The sequence below is a fragment of the Leptodactylus fuscus genome, chromosome 2 (genome assembly GCF_031893055.1).
Source record: "Leptodactylus fuscus isolate aLepFus1 chromosome 2, aLepFus1.hap2, whole genome shotgun sequence".
NCBI lineage: Eukaryota > Metazoa > Chordata > Amphibia > Anura > Leptodactylidae > Leptodactylus > Leptodactylus fuscus.
Genome location: NC_134266.1, coordinates 64589550 through 64613132, shown reverse-complemented (window position 1 = coordinate 64613132; position 23583 = coordinate 64589550). Strand labels below are relative to the sequence as shown.

The following is a 23583-nucleotide window of genomic DNA, read 5'->3' as shown; positions in this document are numbered from 1 at the left end:
TCGAACCCAGGACTCCAGTAAGGTAGCAGTGCTAACCACTGGGCGACCGTGTTGCCCCAGGTAGATCTATTTTGTTATCTAGTCATTTATCTACACTTTATAATACACTTATAACTACATATTACTTTTACATGTACCTGGATTCCTCGAGCTTTCAGGTGCTCAAACAAGGACTTTCTCATAATCAATCTGAAAGAAATAAAATACATCAAGTCAAATCTTTACTAGCGGTACATTGAAAATGGAAACAAAATTACTGGGAAATGCTCTATTTACTCTGCTACATACTTTGTCTTTGGTTATGCCGCTCACCATGATATGAAATTCTCTGTTATCAAGGAAATGTGACTGTTTTACCACTTTAATTTCCCAATAGAAGTTCTCTGTTCATATTGCAGGCCTTATGGCGGCGCCAGCTTATAGTGCAGAGGTTTAGTCTCTGCCCAGTACTGAGGCTAGACCTGACCATAGAACGACTGTTTGTGTGTCATGGGCTGATTCGAGTCTTTCAGAAAGAGGTTATCTTCCAAGAATGGTGTATACAAAAGTCAGACATGACTAAATAGTTTTTTGTTGTTGCAGTGCATAGCTCCCTTATATGAGCCAGCTACAGCCACCTACACCCATAATGGCTAACAACAGTCCCAAACATAAAAGCACAGAACCCCTCAGAATAGCCCGAACAGCCGCCCTCATAAAAGGTACAGACAGCAACTCCAAAATAGTCGCACAGCAACCCCCCAAAAGGTAGACCCAGTCACTCCATGCAAAAGCCTGTGCAGTCCCCCAACAATAGTTAGGCATAACACCCCATAAAAGCTAGGTAAAAAAAACCCATAATAACTAGACAGTCCCCCACACAATTGCTAGGCACATCTCCTCATAATAGCCTGCAGAGCCCCCTATTTAATATTGTTAGAGTTAAGTCCTCCATCTTTGTATTTTGACACAAATCTTGTAATCTTTCACATATAAACTGTATAAGTATGTATTTTTCTGCTTAAGTCAAGGAGGCCCTTTGTTAGACTTTAAGGAATGTGATAATGAACGTTAATGCAGAGGTTGCTAATCCTTATCTCTCAAGGGCCTCATTTTGAGAAGATGCAGCTGACTTTGTATATCCCTTACCTCCTTTACATGATGTATGGACACATAACCAACAAAAGTATTAATCTTATGGTATCTGGGCACTCTGTCATATTTTATGGTATATGAAGGTCACTTAGAGTGTATAGACACAGGGTCTATGGAACATGTCATCTTATCTCTTTTGCCATGATATATACATATAGACATAGTCTGGGATGTTAGCTCACACAAGTATTTTGAATCCTTCTTTGTTTCATGGGAAAGTCCATCCCAGTGTGGAAAGTTGTAATGAGATGCAGATTATATCAGGCCTCAGCCAATAGTCATGTGCCAGGCTTATCTTATATCTCTATGACCAATCATGGTATACTAATTAGAATAGCCAAGCCAGCTCTTTGTCTGTAATGTATTTAAACTACCTTTTTCTTTCAATAAAATCAGAACTCTTTTGATACACTACCATCTTGTGTCTTTAATCAGTTCTCCAGGCTTAAAGAAAATGGCTGCAGTCCATCTAGGCCTGTTAATTAATTATCTAATTTGGAACTCTGCAACATACTCTTATGAGGACACTTTAATGTCCCCAACAATATCTAGACACAGTCCTCACCCCATGATAGCTGAGCACAGTCTCCCACATATCAGCAAGCCACAACTTCTCTTATAGACATCCCCATAATGTAATACATAGTTCTGTATATTGCAGATATGAAGATGTGTACTGTTGTCAGGGACGTAACTACTGGTGTAGCAGCAGTAGCGGGTACCACAGGGCCCGGGACGTAAGGGGCCCGGCGGCAGCCACTACAGATTCTTCCTTTAGAGTGCTAGAGTAACTCTAAGCAGGTAACGGGCCCTATTTACTTACCGATCCTGGCTCCTGCTCAAAGCCGCCATCGCTTCTCTTTCTGTGGAGGCGGTTGTGAGCAGGAGCCGGGATCGGTAAGTAAGGCCGCAGACCCTCAACCACCACAAACACACTATCTTTATACTCTTGGGTCTAGGAGAGGTGAGGGAACATAAAAAACTGTTTCTTACCTCTACTCGCTCCGGAAGGTTCCGGGCCTACTTAGTGACGTCATAGACATCACGTGGGCCGGACTTGCGTCCTTATGCATCATGACGCAAGCCCGGATCAAGTGACATCTCTTCCATCATTGAAGATGGACGACATCAGTTGTGAGTGTGCCAGAGCCCGGGAGAGATAAGTAACAGTGTTTTTTATGTTTGTATGTTTATTTGCCATGAGGCCCCACCATTCCTAGTTACACCAATGACTTTTGGCCAGTGTTTGTATTCCTCACATGCTGACAAAGAAGGGGTTCCCTAAGGGTAAGTTCTTTGTTCAGGACTGATAGGGTTTAACAATCAGGTTCAGCTTGGGGCTGCCCTTTGTCAGGGCGGGAGTCACTACACGGGGAACAAAGGGACAGTGACCTAGTGATATCTAGGGTCTGTCGGTCCGCTGGTGTCATCTTGATTAACACATTACGATCATCTGCTTGGGTAAGATCGAACTATTTTTTACTTACCTGCATATTGTAATGTGGTAATGTTATATATATTGGTCCCTACCTGAACCTGTGGGATTACATTGTTGTATATCTATGTGTATCTTCTAGTGGCTTTGATATATTTGGCCAATTTTAACAATGCTTTTGGGGCACACACCCTATGAGGCCGGGTTCACACGGAGTATTCTGGCTCATCATTTGGTAAGTAGACGCTGCGGGAGGATTTGCGGGCCGTATACACTCCCATTGTTTTCAATGGGAGCCGGTACCGTACACGCGGCGCTATTTTGCGGCCGCCGCAAAATCACGGCTGCAAAATAGCGCCGCGTGTACGGTACCGGCTCCCATTGAAAACAATGGAAGCGTATATGGCCCGCAAATCCTCCTGCAGTGTCTACTTACCAAATGACGAGCCAGAATACTCCGTGTGAACCCGGCCTTAGCATTCTCTAGGGGTTATGTAATAAACGTTAAGTTTTACTATTGGTACATCAGTGCTTGTATAACTAATCACAGAGACCCAGGCCCTGGATATAGGCAGACGTGTATGTAACGGACCTATAACAGACAGAACTAAATTGCACCACTAGTCTTGTTCATAGTCCTGAAAACTAAAAGATGGTTCAGCTATTAATCCATTCCCCAGTATCGAATCTTCCTCACCAGGAGGAAAGTAATGAACCACTGTTTGCCAATATCAACTTCTTTGTATGGGGACTAGTATATACATCATAATGGTATAATAATCCGTCTGTATCCCATACTCAAGTGTGTAACACTGGACTGTCACGGGATGGTTTGAACTCTTAGCCTTTCCCAATCCGTTTCTATCACAACTCATCCCACAATAACTCATTTGTAGGGTTAAACGCTCAGGATCGGAAAAGATCGGATTCCGATCTTTTCCCGCGGGATCGAGGTCGGAGGTTATTTCCCACAATGCTTGGCTACTGGCCTATCATTGTTAGCTTTTCCCACAATGATTGGCCAGTAGCCAAGTATTGTGGGAAATAACCTCCGATCTCGATCCTGCGGGAAAAGATCGGAATCCGATCTTTTCCAATCTCGATTGCTCAACCCTACTCATTTGCCTATCCTATAAGGCCTCCGATAGTATATGAGATAAGTGAAAACATTCAATAACATGTCTCAAATTCTCAGACACCAATTCTTACTTTTATGCTCCAAATACGACACATAGATACCATTGTGTAGGAGTGAAAAAGAATATAACTCAGACTCTCTCAAAGATATATAATCTGGATGGTGGTATGACAGCAAACCTGAAAACCCCATACATAGACTCAGGAAGCTTCCAGAATAATGCTGCAATTACCGTATATACTCGAGTATAAGCCGACCCGAATATAAGCCGAGGCCCCTAATTTTACCACAAAAACTGGGAAAACTTATTGACTTGAGTATAAGCCGGGGGGGGGGGGGGGGGGGAATGCAGCAGCTACTGGAAAATTTCAAAAATTAAAATGGTCTGAGTTTTTGGGTGCAGTAGTTGCTGGGTGCTGGGAAAGGGAGGGGGTGTTTTGGTTGTCTGTCTGCCCCTTCCCTGAGCTTGAGGACTGGGTTTTTTTTCCCCCACTTGGAATTCAGCCTGGCTGAATATAGGGTATCTGCAGTGCTGCTATTAACCCCTTCCCAACGGAACAGGAGCACTGCAGATCCCCTATATTCAGTAGACCGGGCACTGTCAGACACAGGGATACCTAATGTGTTTGTGTTTCACAGTCATTTTCTACTTTTATATGTACTCTAGGGAAAGGAGCGATTTACAACTTTTATTTTTTTTTTTAAATCTTCTTTTCTTTTTTTTTGTACTATTTCGTGGGAGATTCTATACATTGATATTGTGGCTGGTCATAGACCCCCCCCCCCTCCTAAAAAAAAAAAAAATTTTTTTTTTTTTTTTTTTTGCTGACTCGAGTATAAGCCGAGGGGGGCTTTTTCAGCACAAAAACTGGCCTGAAAAATTTGGCTTATACTCGAGAATATATACGGTACATCTCGCTCATCTTAAACCTCATTTTTCCTCTGGTTGAAAAAAAATAGCGAGAGGAAAAAATCTGCTACTGACTCCCATTGCAAAGAATGGGAGATGTTTTTTTGAATCTATGTCTCCAAATCCGCCTGCAAAAAAACTCTGTGTGAACAACCCCTAAGAGCAGCAGTCTCAGCATGTCAGGAATAAGCATATCTTCACATCAGTAATAAAACATCTATATATTGCAGTGAGAGATGTGATGGTTGCCCGGGATCCCGCTAGTGGCCAAGATATGACTCTTTCCTCCCTTTCTTTTTTTTATGTAGATTCTGAGCCCCACCATAGAGCTCACAATGTACATTTTTTTCCCCTATCAGTATGACTTTTTGGAATATGGGATGGAAATCCATGCAAACACAGGGTGAACATACAAACTCCTTGCAGATGTTTTTTTGCCCTTGGCGGGATTTGAACACCAGGACCCAGCGCTGCAAGGCTGCAGCCACCGTGTGGCCCTCCTTTCCTCCCTTTCTGTACTGCTCACTGCTGTATTAGTAAATAGAGCCCACTCCCTCTCTATAATCTAATACACAATGCCTACTTTATGGTGATCAATACAATGGTCAGTCCCACCATGGAAGAACAACTCATAGAACGATTAGAAAATATTATGTACCCAGTAAATATAAATTAATAACATTTTGTTTTTAAAAAATTATAAATACTTTTAATTAGTGAAAAAATTAAAACTAAAAATTATAATTAAAAGCCATAACTGATGACAGAATTCAGCTTAATTCTACTGATTCATTCTGCCTTGCGTCATCCGCTCAGGCTTCTACTGGTGATAAGGTGAGAATTATTCACATTCTTAGGCCAATGAGGTTTCTATATATGCATTTTAAAAATCTCCTAGGCAATCCCTAAACTAAATTCAAGTAAAGCAGTGCTTACGCATCAGCCAGCCACACAACAAACTTGTGACTTCTGCTCATTTTTGAGGGATCTTTAAGCCTGCAGAGAAAACAAAATACAATAAAACACAAGTAAAATTAACATTTGCATCCCATTGAATCAATTTACATGTAACAAGTCCCAAGAAATATAATGCTTATTAAAATGGAACTTCAAGGACATTTCTGGGCAATTTTTGACACTTGTGACCCATAGCTGTTCTGGGCCAAACCTATACAGGTTACAGAGCTGAAAGCAAAAGGCTCCATTCCTTGTATAGCAGCCGAGTCAGAGTGATGCAAATCTTTAACTAGGCCATTGTAACACCTTGATTTTTATTTTTCTTTCTCAACCGTACTGCTCTAGATTGGCAATTGTGCTTGGGATCATTGCCCTGTAGTCCAAACTCTAGATATTGGATAGGAAGCCTCACATTTGGCTCTAGAACACTTTGGTATACATTTCATAGTCTACTCAATGAGGGTGTACTTTGGATGTACATAGAATTCAAAGAGGGTGTACTTGTATTTCTCATAACTGTACACAGCATTCATATGGTTCATCAAAAGTCAGATTTTGCTGATGAAATGTAGTAACATGGTAAAGATAGTAGATCTTAATATCTCTTACTTCATAATTATGGAAGGCATTGGAATTTCTAAGAATTGTTCCCGAAGTGGAAAGAATGGCAGGAGTCCTGTATAGAAAAGTCCGACCAGGAGCAGAACCCGTTGAAAGCAGAAAAGCAGAGGGATGCTGAAATTCTAGAATTATAACAGAAACATTGATTTATGTTGCTTATTCTCTCATATTATTCTCCAATATGATCAATATCCTGTTCCTAAGCTGCAGGCCTCTTGCACATGAGCAAACATGATCTGGAAAATCAGGAGCATATATTGCCTTTGTTTCTGGGACTGATTCTAGTTCAGAGACTGGGATTACTTGCATTATAATTAGAGATGAGCGAGTACTGTTTGGATCAGCCGATCTGAACAGCACGCTCCATAGAAATGAATGGATGCACCTGGTACTTCCGCTTTGACGTTGGCCGGCCGCTTAACCCCCCGCGTGTCGGCTACGTCCATTCATTTCTATGCGAACGTGCTGTTCGGATCGGCTGATCCAAACAGTACTCGCTCATCTCTAATTATAATGACTTGTGATGCTACAGTAGGAGTCCCTGTCTCCGTGTGGCTCTCCTGTCTCGCCATATACATATCCAGATTTCTGGGATCGTATTGGCCCATGTTCATTTGGCCGCATAGTGCAGAAAATAATCAGTCAGCTGGTTAATATAGTAAAGCCTCTATTTATGACTACCAGAAGGAAATTAAAACAAGGCACTGTATACTAAAGCTGGAACGTTACAGGCCCGAATTTCAGCTGCATTGCAGAGAAATTCTAAAGACAATAATTTCTGCTTCGACGTAGTATTTTCAAGTCATTCTGTGGATCCATAAATATGTGTATACATGGTAGTATGTGAGATAAGAATGTATTAAGATGTGGATATTCTATAAATGTGGGAAAAGATGGGAATACACCTATAAGGATAAAAATCAATCCAAGTGCTCGTATCTGGTAGTTTTCACATTTTTAATGTGCATTAATGTTTTTCTTTTGTTTTTTCTTTTCTTTTGCATATACAATATAAAATACTTCAAGACATCATAATGTAAAAGGAAACTATCACATGTAAAATTCTGATCAATCTGTAGGTAACATGTTATAGAATCTGTAGGCAGCAGGTTATAGAATCTGTAGGTAATATGTTATAGAATCTGTAGGTAATATGTTATAGAATATGTAGGTAACATGTTATAGAATCTGTATGTAATATGTTATAGAATCTGTAGGTAACATGTTATAGAATCTGTAGGCAGCAGATTATAGAATCTGTAGGTAACATGTTATAGAATCTGTAGGCAGCAGGTTATAGAATCTGTAGGTAATATGTTATAGAATCTGTAGGCAGCAGGTTATAGAATCTGTAGGTAACATGTTATAGAATCTGTAGGTAACATGTTATAGAATCTGTAGGTAACATGTTATAAAGTCTGTAGGTTACATGTTATAGATTATGTAGGTAACATGTTATAGAATCTGTAGGTAACATGTTACAGAATCTTTAGGCAGCAGGTTACAGAATCTGTAGGTAACATATTATAGAATCTGTAGGTAACATGTTATAAAATCTGTAGGTTACATGTTATAGATTATGTAGGTAACATGCTATAGAATCTACGCTGCCACCTTCTTACTGTACATTCCCATATGCCGTGAGTTTGTACTAAGATTAGGAGTGACAACAATTTTGAAGGTCATGAGACAAATCTCACTACGCCATAAGTTAACAAACATGGATTACTGTACACTGTATACACTACCAATCAATATATGACCTTGATTGACTCCTGCACTACACTGAGTTGTCCAGCAGATGGTGCTGATACCAGAGCAACATATCTAGGAATATGGCAGGGGTTCCACTAAACTGGTAAAGAAACAATAGAAGTGAGTTTAATTTGTCAGACAGCTGGGAAAGAAGGTAAAGTAGTATTGAGCGAATTATGGTAACTTTCACTGAAAACAAGCATTATATGGAAACTAATAGTAATGGATGAGAACATGACTTCTAACGTTTAACTCTAGTACATACAAAATATTCCAACAGTACTATGAGCACAGAACAATAGAGATGATTTGTACAGTACACACAGTAATCTGTACACACAGTAATCTGCTCTCACCTCTTTATGGCACTTCTGAATAATCTCGTAGTCGGCATTACCCCACACAGTCAGGTGCTCCCTTTTATATTCTCTCACGAGTTCTGAGACCTGCCGGAATACAGAGAACTCACATTCAAGTGAACATTTCCTCCCACATGTTTCACTTCCAAAAGGTTCCTGCACAATATGGCACTGCATGGTATCTGCCGCCCTCTGTATTTGTTCCCTCTTTAGTAGCTGAATTTGATTCTGGGGAGCTAACAAGGAATATCTTTACCGATATTATAACAAGGACATGCGTATTTCATAAATATCCCACAAAGAATTCCAAGCACTTAATGTACCGGTAAATGCATGTAGTTATATAAAAGGCATACAAAAACACTCACATGGGGTAATGGGGGAACAATTGGTAATGTGGACCAGTAATAGGCCCAAAGGTCACTGGATTCTGCAATTCTTGGATGCATTGGGGGGATTGTAAAAATGAGATTATCGCTAAATCCAAATTTACCAAAATGTTATAGCAATATGAAATAAAGTACTTCTAGATTTTAGCACAGGCAGGCTGCCTTGCTGTTTCTCTCCTGCTTCTACTTGCCTAGTTCTGCTTAAAAGAAACGCCATTATGATTTGTAGTCAATACATAATTGGTTAATCAATATGCGTCTGAACTACTAACATAACAATATGGTGTTTTGAATAATAAAAATAATGTGACCCTAAGGGTAAATTCACACAGGGTTTTTTGGTTGGGATTTTGAGGCCATATCCGCCTCAAAATCCTGACCAAAAAGACGGCTCCCATTGAAATCAATGGGAGCCGGTCAGTTCTTTTTTCCAGGAGCTGTTTGTTTCGGCTCTCAGAAAAAAGAAGCGACATGTTCATTCTTTCAGGCGTATTCGCTTCGTGACATCGGCCTGAAGACACTCCCTCCCAACTAGGCCCATTCATTTGGGCCTAATCCAGAGCGGAGTACACGACTGGATGCCGATGCAATGCACCGGCATCCAGTCACAGCTACCCATATTTTGGACTGGAACCTGAGGTGGACACCGCCTCAGGTTCGGTCCAGAAAACCCCGTATGAACTCACCATTAGGGTAAGTTCACACGTAGTTTTTTGGATCGGAACCTGAGGTGGAACTTCGCCTGTCATATGATGGAAAATTAATCTAGTGGAAAATGATTTACTGTTTGATACATATGAACCAAAAAATGCTTATTAAAATGTTTAATGTTTCATCAAACATGTCTGCCCACTTCGATGGATGTAAAAAGGTGCAACTTGCACAATAAAGTATTCTTCTGCTCAGATTCAGTTCGTTTCTGTCTTGAATGCATCCATCTACAGCCCAGGCCTACCATCCAAAATACCTATTGGTCCAGCAGAAGACCAACCCAAAAAAAGCTAAAAGGTAATATAGGGTTTTCTTGTTATCATTGGGATTTTCCATGGAGTCATAAAGCTTATCTGTGCATTCCCTGCACTGGTTAGTTTTAGGATTAAATAATAATCTCAAAATCTCACTGATGTCACCAACTTCCCTCTATTGAGTAGAAAGGAGTAAGTCATGTAACTGGGGAGCGTATGTATATCAGTAGTAAAGCTTAAAGGGATCCTATCAGTCAGACACAATTTTTTGTAGGTACCATGTCGGAATAGCCTTAAGAAAGGCTATTCGTCTCCTACCTTTGTTGTCTTCTCCGCGCCGCCGTTCGCCTACAATCCCAGTTTCTTTCGGTATGTAAATTAGCTCTCTCGCAGCCCTGGGGGCGGGCCCCAGCGCTCAGACAGCACTGGGGGCGTCCCCAATGCTGCGAGAGAACTCTCTCAGCAGCGTCATCTTACAATACTGTGCAAGCGGCCATTTTCTCATGTCCTGTGGGCATGCGCAGTCTGCTCTGCCCAAGGCCCGAGGCCTTAGAAGTTACAAGCCACAACTGGAAGAAGAGGCTGAAGATGATGCTGCTGAAGAAGAGGAGGCGGCGCTGGAGAGAGTTCTCTCACAGCATTGGGGATGCCACCAGTGCTGTCTCTGAGCGCTAGGGCCCGCCCCCAGTGCTGTGAGAGAGCTAATTTACATACCGAGAAAAACTGGGATTGTAGGCGAACGGCGGCGCGGAGAAGACAACGAAAGGTAGAAGAATAGCCTTTCTTAAGGCTATTCTGACGTGGTACCTACAAAAAATTGTGTCTGACTGATAGGACCCCTTTAACCAATACAGAGCAAGCTTTATTACTCCCCAGCTAGCCCCTTTATTGTTGCATTCTGTTTTTTTCATACTGGTGCCCTATACTTAGGATACACTATCAAGATCAGATTGGTGGGGACCAACCCGTGGCATTCCGACTGACCAGCACTGTGTCCACTTTGTTGCTTGCAAAGTCATGAGCTGTACATATTGTAACGATAGTGCTAACAAAACAGATAAAATGAACTAAGATGTCAGGAACAGCAGATAAAAATGTACAGAATTGTAACCGGCAAAGAATAGAAAAGACATGGCACCCCTTCAACTAGCCAGTGGAGATTGTGACGGATCTTAGAAAACCACCTCTCTATAAGTAAAATCCTAGAAAATCCCTTGAAGGGTGTATTCCAAACCCATATGACTTGGCTGCCCGGTCCAAGCACTGAGCAGAGAAGGACTGCAAAGAAAAGCACCCAGGCATCCAACAAGCCATGCCAATCTTCATCTCACGTGGTGTTCATCAGATTCCCTTCCCTCATACATACCTTGAAGCAATCTTGGAGAGCAGGTTTACTGTCTTATTTCAGATCATGAGTATAAATATATAAATAGGAAAAGATGGTCATAGCTGCCAAAATACAGCTTCAAGAACTAAATCTTGGGAGGGAAGGGCTGTATACGGAGTCTGGCATCCAGATGGAAATGCAATATGTAAATGCTATATGAAACAAAGGTCACTCACTTTTACACATATACAAATGTAAAGGGAAGTAATAGTTAATAATTTACGATATATCTATTGTGCTACAAACGGCTCAATAGAGCAGCAACTTGGCTTTGTCTCCATCTCCATCATTTTATTATATTTGCTGACTCCATCATTAAATTTCCTCCGCACTCATGCTGATACAGAAAAAACCGCTGCAGCCTGCATATTTGTTACCGTCACTTAAAGCCAATAAACAAGCTGAATTAATGGTGCTGCCTGGTAGAAGCAAAGTGCTGGCCGCTGAATGGATATATTACAGATCCCAGATGACAGAGGGAATTCTCCAACAAGGAAAAAAAGCACAGTATCAACAAACAGCATATAAACTCCCAAGTGTCAAATCTCTTCTGAAAAATAGATAGGAAGGAAGCGGCAGAGATGTCTTGGAAACTGTTTGCTTTAGTGATGAAGGTGTTCTTCCTTTCTTCTGCTGCATGGGAAGGAAGTGATCAGAGCTGGAAAATCTAAATTTGCCCAAAGCAATGAACCAGCAATGTGAATATACTAGAACATCATGACAGTGTTAAATGCAGGAAAAGGACATTCAATTAAAACTTTGGCTCAGCAGTTTAAGAGTCATTCCTTTAAGAAACCCACCACCACATATTAAACAGAGCAGAGATCTGCTGAATAGAGAGAATCTTCTTTGAAAAACTAGGCACTAAAAGGAGTCAGTCAGCTCTGAGCGCAGTAGAAGGAATCATGGCAGTTGTAGGAAAACACAGAACAGGACGGTGCCAATGTAAACAAATGCAGAAGACGCCAGAAGCTCCCAGAGAACCCAGAAATCACTCAAAACACGGCTAAAGGTATTTGGGTACACTTATTAACCTATTAAGAGGATTGACAGACCTTTTTTGAAAATTATTTTTTTGCCCAGAAAACCCCTTTAAATATGAGGCTACTTTCTGCATAAAAATCATCTCTAATGTAACTTCTCCCTTCTAGCTAATTTTTAGTTTACTTCTTTGTTAATAGGGAAGTACGTCCATAGATGCATTAGATAAGCAAGATGGGATTACAGCGAGTAGAAGGGCAGTTCTTTTCTCTTTTCACACAGTGAGTAGAGCGGGGAGTGGTTGATTCTCCTCAGAAACACATCTGAAAACTGTATTCTGTACAAAGTCTTCTATGTACTTGTATCTAGTTCTGGAAGCTTGTGTTATTACAAATGAAATACTATTCAGCAAAGCAGCTATATTATAGCTAGTTATATTGTCCTATATAACACTGTTCTTGGATCTCATATTTTATGATCAATTCGGCTTTTCACAGATATTTGTTAGCTACTGTACAGTTACTCCTAGCAGAATGGCAGAACAGTATCGCAATGAATAGAGGAAGGAAAAACTGCTCCTTATTGTGCACATCACAGCCTGAGAGAGTAATGTAAAAGGCGTTTCAGTCATGATGTTATTGTTAGCAGCAGAAAAACTGATAGAAAACTATGAATGAAGGCTTATACAGTCATAGAACACACTGCCCTGCAAGACTCTGCCCAAATTTAAACTTTTCATGAAAACCCAGGTACCTTTTAAATATGTTACAACCAATTGCATCCAAGAATTCAGACTTAAAGGGGTTATTAGAAAGTTCAATTATTAATAAGCTGACCGGAAGTGTCCCCCCGCTAAACTAAATTTCACATACTATCTTATGGATAGGAGAGGGTAAGGCTGCAGGAAAACACTCATACAATTAACTCCAGTTGCTGCAACGAGACTGAGTAGCTCTTTAACACTATTATGTTTCAAGAAACTAGTGCACAGACTGACGCAATAAATCAAGTAGCAGCCTCTTCCTTCCCCTGCCCCTCTCCATAGACTTATTTGTGCAAGCTGGTCTACACTCTGTTGAAGGGGTAATCCAACCATAAGCATTTATGTAGATAATCTAGAAGTGGAAACAATTCAAACTCAGGAATAAAACCCAATAGGTTTATTTAGGACACAAAGAAAAGTTTAAATTCAAGTACAGCATGTGTACAACATGTAATATGACTAAGAGTATGTTATATGCTCAAAACATGTGGCTACTTGAACTTTAAATAACGCTATCAGATTTTATTCTTGAACGCTGGATGTGCATTGTGCATCTGGAAGCCAGTTGTTGGCTAGTAAGACAAAACATAACTTGAGGCTTTTTTACCCAAATAACGATTCACCATTAACCATTTTTACGATGAAGGCGGCATGTCTTATTGTCTTATTGTGTAACATCACGCACAATCTGGACAGGACAGATACCTTCTTCACAAGAATGTCATTATTCACTTTGATATCAATGTTGATCGGGGTTTCCGGAAATGCTTCAAACACTTCTTTCAGCAGTGGGATTCGCCTGTCGTCCCCTCCATCACAGCAGCAATCTGGAGAGAATGTGGGTCATCATTTACTAACAATGTATCCAACAGGCACCACCTTAATAAAACGTTCATAGTGCACATAGATTGAATTAAGGCTAAGGCCCAACATTGCAGAGACGCAGCATTTTTACTGTATTCGTTGTAATGGGGCAGACTTTTCTGCTGCGTCCCGCTACGTGGGGCCTTAGGCCCGGTTCACATCTACATTCAGGATTCCGTTCGAGGATTCTGCTTGGGGACCCCCAAACCGAAACCTATACACATAGAAAAGTGGTTACTTGGGAAAACACACGGACCCCATAGATTATAATGGGGTCCGTGTGGTTTTTGTTCGGTTTCCACTCGAAACACGCAGAGAGAAAAGTCCTGCAAGCACCACTTTTCTCTCCACATGTTTCATACAGAAACCGACCGTAAACCGCACGGACTCCATTATAGTCTATGGGACCCAAACGGACTCCCCAAATAGAATCCCGAACACAGATGTGAACCAGGCCTTACCCTAAAAGGGATTTCTGGGATTTATGGACACGGGTGCACAGCTCGTTACAGTCACAGCACAGTAATTAGACATCTGCCCTGTCTTTAATCCACTGGATGTAAGCAGAACGAATGACAGCAAGCAGAGGTCTAGAAAACAGTAAGGAATTGATACAGAAAGTATATTGGAAAATTGAAAAACTATTCATTATAAAAACAATAATATTTGTTTCTCAATACCTGTCTGACACTGGACAACCCCTCTGATAGGCTACATTTGGTGGTGTTGCGACACATTTTCATCTAAATTGTTCTTTTATTCATATACAAATTGGAGGAAAGTGCTTTGTCCAGGAATCTAGAGCTGAGTCTGAAGACCGAGCAAGCTAAGGCACAGTCACAAAGCACGCCTCCTTCATTTGCTTATGAATAAAATGGAGAGTTACACAAACATGGGGCTGCAAAGCTGAATAACAGAGGCATATTTGGAAACCATGGAATAACCTCTACAAGGTTCTTAACACAGGTTGACAACCAATTTACTGCTGACCGTCTTGCCTCCGGGAGCATCTTCAGCATTTTTTTTGAGCCAAAGTCAGGAATGGATTTAACAGAAGGGAAACGAAAACGTCCAAAGTCCTTCCTCTATATTTTACTTTTCTTTTCAAGCCACTCCTGACTTTGGCTTACAAAAAATGCAGCAAAATCTGCAACAATAAACACTGGATTTCTGCAATGTGTGGCCTGTCTTAGGCTAACGCCCTATGTAGCGAGCCGCAGCAAAAAAGCACTGTGGGAAAAACTGCAGCGGTAACACATCACACATCACAGAAAGCTCACATAGGAAACCTTCTGCTTCCATTACACCTATAGGGAAACTGCGGGCGTTTCCATAGGGAGTGTGATGATTCTAGAAATCTGCAATGTGTGGATGGGATTCGCTTTGTGTGTCCCTTTATTTCTGCTTTTACAAATATTTTATTCTGTGATTTTGCCGATTTTCTAAGCAATATAGAACGAACTTGATTATTTTCGCATGTTACACCTGTAATGGCCCTAAATGGACAAGTGACAATCTACTAATTTTCTTAAAAATCTCTTTAACAATTACTACTTGGAACATTATGTGTAAGGAGGCTTTCAAACTACCATTAAAGACGATTTTCGCTTTCATCCATCATAGGATAAGAGCAATGGACATTAACGGCACTATAGTGACAGATGCATAAGGGGCCCCACCGAATGCATAACTTTTTCTTCCGTCAGAAAAGTAAAAATTATGATGAAAGAAAGCTTTTGTCATGTTTATTACATAAGGCTGAATGCAAATAGCCACCCGATGGACAGGGCTCTATTTGCATCAGTCACTTAATGTCCCCTGTATTTGTCCTATGACAGGTGAGAGCAATGGACATTAATAACGGATGTGTGAACCTACCCTAAAACTTAGATTTTTTTTTTCTATTATGCAGATTGTGAGCCCCATAAATCTACATTTTTTCCCTATCAGTATGTCTTTGGAGTATGGGAGGTAATCCACGCAAACACAGGGAGAACATACAAACTCCTGGCAGATGTTGCCCTTGTCAGGATCGAACCCAGGACTCCAGCGCTGCAAGGCCACCGTGCTGCCCTTCTAAAACAGAGATTCCACGATGAAGAGAAAAGGGTTTTTGGCCTAATACACCTGTGTTATGGCACCCACAGAAACCTATGGGCTCATAGTGTGCCTCCGTGTTCAGAGACATACAGTGAGTCCATACATATATACCATATGATTGTTGCAAGTTCCAACTTATGCTGCGTATTCTGGAAGCATTGCTTCTAGGGAGGATACAGCATGCCATTGTTATAAAGAATAATAATACATTTATATCTAAGCACAGTAACCTAGACCTACCTGTATTTGTCTGTGCTGGGTAAACAAGGCCTATGCTATTCAAACAAGACAATAACAGTAAGGGATTTGTCTATGCTTGGTAAATATGAACGAGGCTATTCACACAAGGCTAGCAGTAAGGGATTTACCTTTTTCGAATGTCACATCCAGCTGGCACAGATATGGAGGAAGATCCTGCAACAACACAAGAACATCTACAAATGTCTTCATCTACACAATCTACGCTACATCTATGCGACTGACATGAAAATATATAGATTATGGGGATAATGTCACTCCTTAGGGAGAGACCACCTTTTCAGGTGTGTGGAGACTTATACAGCCATAATTGCTCCACTGCAAGGGAACATGGGAAGAATATGCAAATGTGTCTCCAAAGATGTAAACAGGGAGACAGCGCCTCTGTTATGCTGCCCTCTATGGGAAGCACCCTGAACATCATGCCCGACCCAGCATAACAGAGGCACTGTCTCCCTGTTTACATCTTGGGAGACACATTTGCATATTCTTCCCATGAAAATATATAGGCAAGGAACCAACAAAAATGTGACATCTATATCCAATATTATCTTAGGTATTGGATAGTAATGACCAATAAGTACAGTAAAGATGACAGACAGAACACTATGGCACATTGTGTTATAGAAACAGTTTGCTCTTGATCTACCCAAGAGTAGGCTAAAACCGATATGTGTCCTTCTGCTTCAGCCCACTTACTTCCTAGGAGTTCATGCCCGTCAGAAGGAATTAGCTCAACATGTGGGTAAATATATTGCTTTAACATCCAGTATGCACCTCTGCTATGAGGAATGATCTTGGGTATCCAAACAAGACCAGACAGCTCCAAAGGTTACTAGGGTAACATGATTTCTGTTCCATAAAATTTGCTAAAACATATCTTATAAGAGTGAACATTGTGAATGTGGCTTTGTTCCTGGTTTAGATATTTGCAAACTGTACTGATCACACATTCTTCTATGTAACATATACACTTATACATACAGATGAAGTCATGCGTTTCCATACAACGTAGCCACATTCATTGCCCAGAATTCCTAACATTTTATTCTAGTCCACATTCCCTCTCTATGGTCAACTAGGAAAATAAAAACTTTGCTCGCCTTATTGTCAATACTTAAAGGGGTCGGCCACTTTCAGACTAATTTTGAAAGACCTCTGTTATTTTCTGTATAATAAAACGTTATACAATTTTCCAATATACTTCCTATATCAAATCCTCTCAGTTTTCTAGATCTCTGCTTGCTTTCATTCATTCATTCATTCTTCTGACTCCCAGTGGATAGAAATCAGTCCATGGTCATGTGATATACGGTCCATGGTCATGTGATATACAGTCCATGGTCATGTGATATACAGTCCATGATCGTGTGATGTATTCACAGGTGCACAGTTCGTTACAGTCACAGCTCAGTAATCAGACATCTGCCTGGTAACGAGCTTTGCCCATCACATGACCATGGACTGATTTTAATTAAGCAGAAGGCAAGCAGAGATCTAGAAAACTGTAAGGAATTGATACAAAAAGTATATTGGGAAATTGTACTTTTTATTATAGAAACAATAACATTTGTCTTTCAATACTGGTCTAAAAGTGGCCGACCCCTTTAATAAGATCATTTATTGAATAAAATGCAGTCAAAGTTGGTGATATTTCATCCTCGTGACCTTTGCCAGACATGACAGCTGGTCGGAACTAGGTGTTATGGTATTGTGCCCAAGCTGCTAGAAAAAGGCGCCCTTCTCTGTAAGGTGAACGCCGTGCAGCAGCTCTGGTGGAGTCTAAGGCCTTGGGTTGTCCTTGGGCTCTGAGAATCAAGGTGGTGATGGATCACTGGACACTCGTACCTGCTGTCTGCTGGTTCTGTCAGGTACTTGTTGTGGATTAGGAAGTTGCTTAGATAGCAATTCCATTATCTTTTGGGAATTGCTAAATCTCCAATTCAACAACATTTTTTGGGGAAGCCTTTCCACATTATTTGACCCCTTCCAATTTTGTCTGGATGTTGAAATATGAAATATAGGCAGGGTTGTCTTCATCAGTAAATCCCCTTGAAAGATAAAATTCTGCCTGGCTTCAACGAGTTGTGGTTATTGATGTATGCATAATAATAATGTAGAATATGCTCGCACAATGTCATTTAGATTCGGAAAAGAACCTCCAAAGTGGAAGTACACAAAAAATATTCATTATATAGCAAATTCATTTCCCCTGCGTCAGCAGCAATGTAACAATACCTGACCTTTCTCCTATTTTACTACACAAGTATGCTGCTTTTGATAAATTGGTATGGGCTCATTCAGCCTCCGGGGTTAAGGAATGTTAATCGCCCCGGCTTCAGCACTTCATGAATTACGGAAATTCAACTCTAGTTTTTTTCAATTAAATCCACATTTTCTGATAGAGCTGCTGGTTTGTCCCTTGATAAATACCTTCATGGAGACGGTTATACACGTCCAACCCCTCCACTAATATATATGGATAGTGCAGCAGCTGGCAAACTGGGGTCACCGATCCATCCAATAAATGATAGTCCTAGAGGTGGCCTTGAGAATATACTATAAATGTCTTAAGCTATCCATACAAGAGATGCAAATCCAAGTAAGGAGCGGATTTCCATATGTCGGCTGATCATTCACCGTCTATGGGAGTTTCCTGGCTCTCCCAAGATGGCAGATGTTAGGGAAGATAAGGATTTCAATTGCCCAATCATTTTGTTCTCCGTGAGATAATCTGCAGCCTGTAGTGCAGGGGTCAACAACCTTCAGCACTCCAGCTGCTGTGAAACTACAACTCCCAACATGCTCCATTCCCTTACATAGGATTTCCAAAAACAGCAAAGCAACTATACATGCTGGAAGTTGTAGTTTTACAACAGCTGGAATGTCAAAAGTTGCCTATCCCTGCTGTAGAGTCTAGTCTAGTAGTGGTTTCCTACTCCTTCCAGTTCCATGCAAATGGACACCTAAGCTGAGCTCAATGTGCAGGTATGACGGGAAAGCGCGCAAGATCGCTCACAGCCAACAACTGTTTACAGTGTATGGCGGATTTGGATGGGTATTCCCTTACAGCCAGCTAATGTGCATTTGCATGTGAGAATTATGTCAACCTACATGGCTTTCCCATTGAAATGAATTCTCAGTGTAGCTCCCCTTTACATGAGTAGATATTAATCCTGCTGGCCTGTACAGAATTCCACTTGCCCTTTGCCCAACATAATAAAAGGAGAAAATTAGTACAACCTGTATTTTGTCAATGGACTTCTCAAGTAGTCTAATGTGCTGATATAGTATTGGCCATGACATAAGCACTGCCTGCTTGTATTCTGTTCTCTACCTGAATTCCTTTCAGTACTGAAAAATTCACTGGATTATTTCTACATTTACAGCAGATATGCAGTTATCTAATATAGTTCTGAGACTGAAGCTTCCTTAGTGGTGGGCCAATCTGAATGGAGAAAGCCTTAATAGAGTATAAGTATGGTATTCATGCTAGAATACCTGTATCATATTATATTGTATGAATACACACATAGGCTATTGCTGGCACATAGTTGAGGATTCTTTAATGGGACTTGGCATTCATTGTTATATTATTGTAAATTGCGTTAAAAGTCATAAGCAAAAAAAAAGCAAAGTTGAATATACCACATCCTGACAAATAAATGGCTGAGGTGAGACTGCACATTGGAAGGTGCGGACATCAGCATTTGTGTAGCCACTAGTTTACATAAGCTTATATCAATAGAAGCAATCACCGATCTCCAGAACTTTGGCACTGAGTTGCACAAGAGGTATAGCTTCTAATTCAGTTCTATAGCAAGGTTTCTAGTCTATGCAAGTCAAGGCCATTCTCTAAAAGGGATAATCTTCAATGCCCTATGGTCCTATTGTGCTTCAGATAAGACTTAAGACTTTCAACAGCCGAAATGGCCCATTTTACTAATTTGGGACAACAATCTGTTACAAAAGTGTTTGCAAAGATCAGCCGATTATCATTCAGGTAATGCAAACTCACTACTTTGGTCTTATAAACTGATTGTAAACTGGTCTCTCAGCTCCAAAATGCCTCCCAAATGACCAATAGTGCTGTTTAGGGGCCTTTAATAGTAACATACCTTTCAGATACAAACCAATGAAGCAAAACGCTGATAATCACCTTCTTACAGATCAGCCTACAAGTGTATTAAGGCAGGTCTAATTCTGCCAGATTTACCTACAGACAGTTATAATGCAGGCAGAGAACCTAAAACATTACTCATAGCTAAAGGGACTGTGGTAGCGATTCCAGCGGAACGCCTCAGTACCTGCAGCTGTCAAACCTGGTAAATTGGCTCCGCCCCTAGTGCACTTACAGACTGATTTGCACAGCTATAAAAATATAATGACCTCTATCTATTCCTTGGCTTGTGGCCACAGAGATGAGCACCTGCTGCTACTAAAGGCCCATTATGACACATTTCTTAATTTGGGAGGCATTGTGGGCCTGACCAATTTCCTTTAATGTTAGTAGTGGAATTGTTTGTATGAACAATCCCTTCCCTGATCAAGCAAATGCATCATGGAAGCCCAAAATCTAGGTGCTGTATTCATAAAGCATAGGTGCTCTAAGGTGACACAGATTCAGTGCTTGCTTTACCTGGAATGTGTAGAGCACCGAGTCTAACTACTGGACAAATTAAGGTCCTTGGTGACAATGTCTTAAATATTCACCAAATAGGTATTTATTACATCATCAAATCTTAAGACAGAATTATATACTGTACAAACTCCTGTGAAATATCATGATACAATTCCACAGTTGAATTACCAATCACTCAAAATGACATATTCTGCACGCTTAAATAGCGCCAACATATACTGCAGGGCTGTAACAATATTATCATCGCTCACTGTTCCAAGTAGTTCTCACAGTCTAAATTCCCTATCACTATGCCTTTGGACTGTGGGTAGAAATTGGAGTACCCAGAACAAGCTTACACAAACATGGGGATTATGAAGATCTACTTTTCACCATGTCAAGGTAAGAATCTTCAAGATCAACATAACATAATGCTCATACATACAGCCATTCTACAACATTGATAGCACCTCTGAAAGTGGTCACAGAGAATGTGTACAAGTCAGTATAAAAATACTTACACAGTAGTTCGTCTCCGATATATTGACATTCACACCAGTTGACCGCTTCAAGTTACCATCATGAGACACAACAACTTCTTCATCTTTTGTGAGATGACAATCAAGTTCCAACATATCTGTTCCAAGACTGACTGCACTTTAAGAGAAAATGAGAATATAATGTTAGCTGTCATAATAATATATAGAATATCTATGCACATCCTTTTAACAAAAAATCATGGATACTGAACTATATAAAAAAAATGTTCTCTCTGGCACTTTAACCAATTTGGAGATAAAGAGATAATAATAGAATCTTTTCTGTGGCCCTCCATCTAATGCACTTCCCAAATCCACCCTTACCTCTGCTGCCATCATTCTTGGTTCTCCTGGTTCTCCTTCTCTCTGTTGATTCCTTCTCTGGCTATCTATTGTCCTATTAGTACTGCATCCTCTGCAAATGCTCTACCTGAACACATAAGGGTATGTTCACGCTGAGTTTTTTGCAGGCGGAAAAAAGAAGTGACATGACCTATCTTGACACGGATTCTGTGGTGTCCGCGGCTTAAGACACACTCCAGTTTAGGCCCATTCATTCCAGCCTAATCAGGAGTGGGATGCCGCAACGGAATGCTGATGCTGCATTGGCAAGCCGTGCGAAAAAGGTTTCCGCCATCTTTTCCTCCGTGGAACATACCCTAAGGCAGTCCTCCATGACTGAATTCTTCAAGGGTAATCTGACAATCCTCCTCCTGAGGAAAATCTGTAGCCTGCAGGAACTAGTACACTACTACTCCATGTGAACAGCTTCTACCCTCACCTTGTATTTCCTCCCCTGTCTGCAGAATAGGCCCTCACAGGTAGTATCAGGCTAGGTTCACACTTGCATAGTGCGACCATTGTGGGACTCCATTCCGCTTGAAAAATACAGACAGAAAAGATTTTTCGGGTGAGCCCATGAGGTCTGCGGGTAACCGCTTTTTAAGAGGATTGGGTATCTGAATAACGGAAACGCCAAAGCAGATGTGACCCTAGCCTCAGACATTTAGTTCATTCACGTTTATTGTACTATGCATGCAGTCTCTTCTCACATGTACGGCACTATGGAAATGACAAGTTGTTCACAAAATGGCCTGATCTGAAATCTGTAATGTATGGCCAACAGAGATTTTCAGCCACTGCCGCTGTTTTCCTCATGTCTGTATACACATGTTATTTATCCATGCCTCTTTAATGATCCTATATTTCAGAAATATTGCTGACAAATATTAAAAATGGCTTGCCCGTCATAATTATAGAGTAAATATAGAGCACAATTTTTCTAACGGACATCATCTCACTTTTCTGGATCACTTTTTTACCCTACAGCTGTTTCTAGCATTACTTCCATTAATAACATGATTGATCATCCGATCACTGGTTTCCTACCAATATGTCCTAGTTGATGTCCTGTTTATAGAGGACCTTTCACCACCTTCACTTTGTAGCCTTGGTTAATAGACGCAGCGCCACCAATTCTGGCACAGTTGGATTTGTTCCTGAGCAATCAGCGCAGGTAGTTTTGGTGCCATTTAGGCTCTGTACTGTAAGGTGGGCAGTATCATACCGGAGAAGATAAGGGGTAGTCCTCATCCCAACCATACTAACTGAAACCAATACATGGTATTGGTATCAAAATGACCATAAGATCATGTTAAATCCATTTTAACAATGCTTTACATGATTCCAAACTAAGTAGTAAAATGTGTTAAGATCATTTTTTAAAAATATTTTTAGCCTAAAAACAAAGTATTTTTGATGAACATCATAAAAAGACACAAAATAAATGGGACAGACCAACAAATCTAAAGTTGTTGCCATCAAACTAGAACATATTGAAATCCAAATAATGTTGTCAAGGCAAGAACGCAGCAACTATTCCTAACAGACAAATGCTAAGGAAAGGCTATACATTTCCTCCAAGGCATGTTTTTGTGTTTTTATTTCTATGGACAGTGATGAAATAATTCAGTATTAAACTGTTCATTAGATTTAATTCTTATAATTAAAAGATAATTAAAAAAATAGGTTATTTGACAGAGTAAAGGAAGTTGAGTACATGTTTGGTAGTAAACCTCTAGGACAAGTCTGCATAGTAAGCGTCTAGCACACAAGGAATACTGCAGCATGTGAATAACCTGTAGAGTCTAGACTATGGGCTGCATGTGGATGTTATTTATGTGACATAGTCATATGATACATTGCCTTCTATATTAACCTCAGACAGCCTATGTAGCAGACTTTACTACCATGAGATCATTGCTGTTAGGGGGAGTTCACACGGAGTAACGTGCCGCGTGATGTGGCACGTATACGCCGTGTGAGCTTTTGCGGGCCGTATACGCTCCCATTGATTTCAATGGGATCCGGGATCGTATACGTGGCATTATTTTGCGGCCTCAAAATC

The 23583-nt window shown here is 40.6% G+C and overlaps 1 protein-coding gene across 1 annotated transcript in view; it reads right to left on the bottom strand.

The window, feature by feature from the left end:
- GDPD1 (glycerophosphodiester phosphodiesterase domain containing 1) overlaps window positions 1-23583 on the bottom strand; it is a 60911-nt gene that overhangs the window by 5563 nt on the left and 31765 nt on the right. Inside the window, exons 3-9 of the mRNA XM_075263894.1 lie at window positions 21159-21294; window positions 16127-16172; window positions 13500-13621; window positions 8307-8396; window positions 6184-6317; window positions 5554-5613; window positions 138-189 (exon numbers count right to left, since the gene is read on the bottom strand). Of these exons, the coding sequence (XP_075119995.1) occupies window positions 138-189; window positions 5554-5613; window positions 6184-6317; window positions 8307-8396; window positions 13500-13621; window positions 16127-16172; window positions 21159-21294 (640 nt within the window). The remainder of the gene's footprint in view (window positions 1-137; window positions 190-5553; window positions 5614-6183; window positions 6318-8306; window positions 8397-13499; window positions 13622-16126; window positions 16173-21158; window positions 21295-23583) is intronic.